This window comes from Nannochloropsis gaditana (genome assembly GCF_000240725.1).
Source record: "Nannochloropsis gaditana CCMP526 unplaced genomic scaffold scaffold740, whole genome shotgun sequence".
Taxonomy (NCBI): Eukaryota; class Eustigmatophyceae; order Eustigmatales; family Monodopsidaceae; genus Microchloropsis; species Microchloropsis gaditana.
Window position 1 is genome coordinate 9219 of NW_005803213.1, and position 1502 is coordinate 10720.

The 1502-nt window shown below is 54.2% G+C and overlaps 1 protein-coding gene across 1 annotated transcript; it reads left to right on the top strand.

The window, feature by feature from the left end:
* Nucleotides 1–817: 817 nt before the first annotated feature.
* On the top strand, nucleotides 818–1445 carry NGA_0499000 (histone arginine; the record flags this gene model as incomplete). The annotated part of the gene is made up of 2 exons (XM_005853787.1): nucleotides 818–937; nucleotides 1260–1445. Coding segments are annotated over 2 exons (306 nt in total), but the record flags the coding sequence as incomplete, so codon positions are not given.
* Between the last annotated feature and the right edge of the window lie 57 nt (nucleotides 1446–1502).

The window sequence follows — 1502 nt, forward strand, 5'->3', positions numbered from 1 at the left end:
GCTTGCCGAGGGGTACTCATTCCAGAGTCCCGAAGACAAAAGCCTGCTCTCCCGCCACACGACACGATTGGCAACAGTCCACGGTATAATTACGCGTCGTGCATTTTGATGATCCTTTTCACGTACCTATGGCGGCTTTCCAAGCTCTGAGTGTCGAAACCCTGTCCTTCATTCCACCTATGCCGCTACTGCGTCTGGCCACGTCCTTGTTTACCCCTTCGCATCGTGCATGCTAGCTGAGTTTGTCTCTGATGTAGAAAAAGAAATGGTGAAGTAAACGGGCGACCTCGCGTGATGAGATGGCAGTGCCACGGCGTGAGTCTAGGGGAACACTGACACGCCTCTTTTCTGAGCTTCACTGGCGACGTGGGCGAGGGAGAGACGCACGATTGCCACCCGGACAAGGCGCATTGCACGACCCCTTCCATGGTCGTGTGATTGTTCATGAGCCCTCAGTGCAATAAGGGTGTGTTGTCACGAAGAGGCTTGCAGGCTTCGGAAACAATTACGATAAATTCAACGAACTATCATCCCCAGGCAGCGAGGGAGCAATCGTTCGTTCTCAGGATGTACACATTCCTCTCTCATTCCATTACCTAGAGCACACACAGCCATGAATGCACCTCTTCATGACCACAGCGCTCTAACCCTGGCGGGAAGGGCAGCACACTCAGCAGTCATTGTCACAGGGTCCAGGAACGAGCCCCCTTTCTCGCCTCTCACGGGCAGTAGCAGTGCAACTTCGCAACCTCCCCCCCTCCCCCGCCCAAGTCCTCAAAAAAAAAGCACTCCCACCGACAAACGAAAAATTGTGACGAGTGTGGATAGCGTAGAGCCTCTTAGGAAAAAGACAATCGCTACAGCTGGCGTCAAACGGGGCAGACACCCCTACGGTGTGCGGCCTCTGGGAAATTATTGGACGGAGGGGATGCCCGATGTAAGATGGGGGGTATCTTGACTGGTATATATCATTATTATTACTATTGTTATATTTTATGATTTTATGACACTGGCATATACGTAGGACATGAAGCCATGTGCGTGAGGACCTAATTTTCGTGCGTGACGGGGATCCTTTGTAAAAATCTGGGAACCAAGCTGTCTTTGACCAGGCTTGTTGTGGATTCCCGTGCGTGTGGTTCCGTACCGAGCAGGGTCCTCCGATTTTCCCGGCGCGTCGATCCCCTATCTTGACCGTTTGTAGGCTGAACACATTCCCACCGCAATGAAACATCCTCTAGGACATAGAGCGTCGGCAGAAGGGCTTGGGTCTCCGTGCCTTTGCCACCCTGGCCGACGATGTTTTGGTCCACTCCGTCCTCTTCGTCCTCGACGCCGTCACCTTAAGTCGTCTCTCCCGGTGTTCCCGCGCCTGGTACGTCTACAGCCACGCGTACACTGACGTGTGGAAGGCCCTGGTGCTTGGCAAGCTGGCGGAAGGGTGAGGGAAGGAGGGGAAAAGGGGTGGAAAGGGGGAGAGAGGGAGCGAGGGAGGGTGGGAG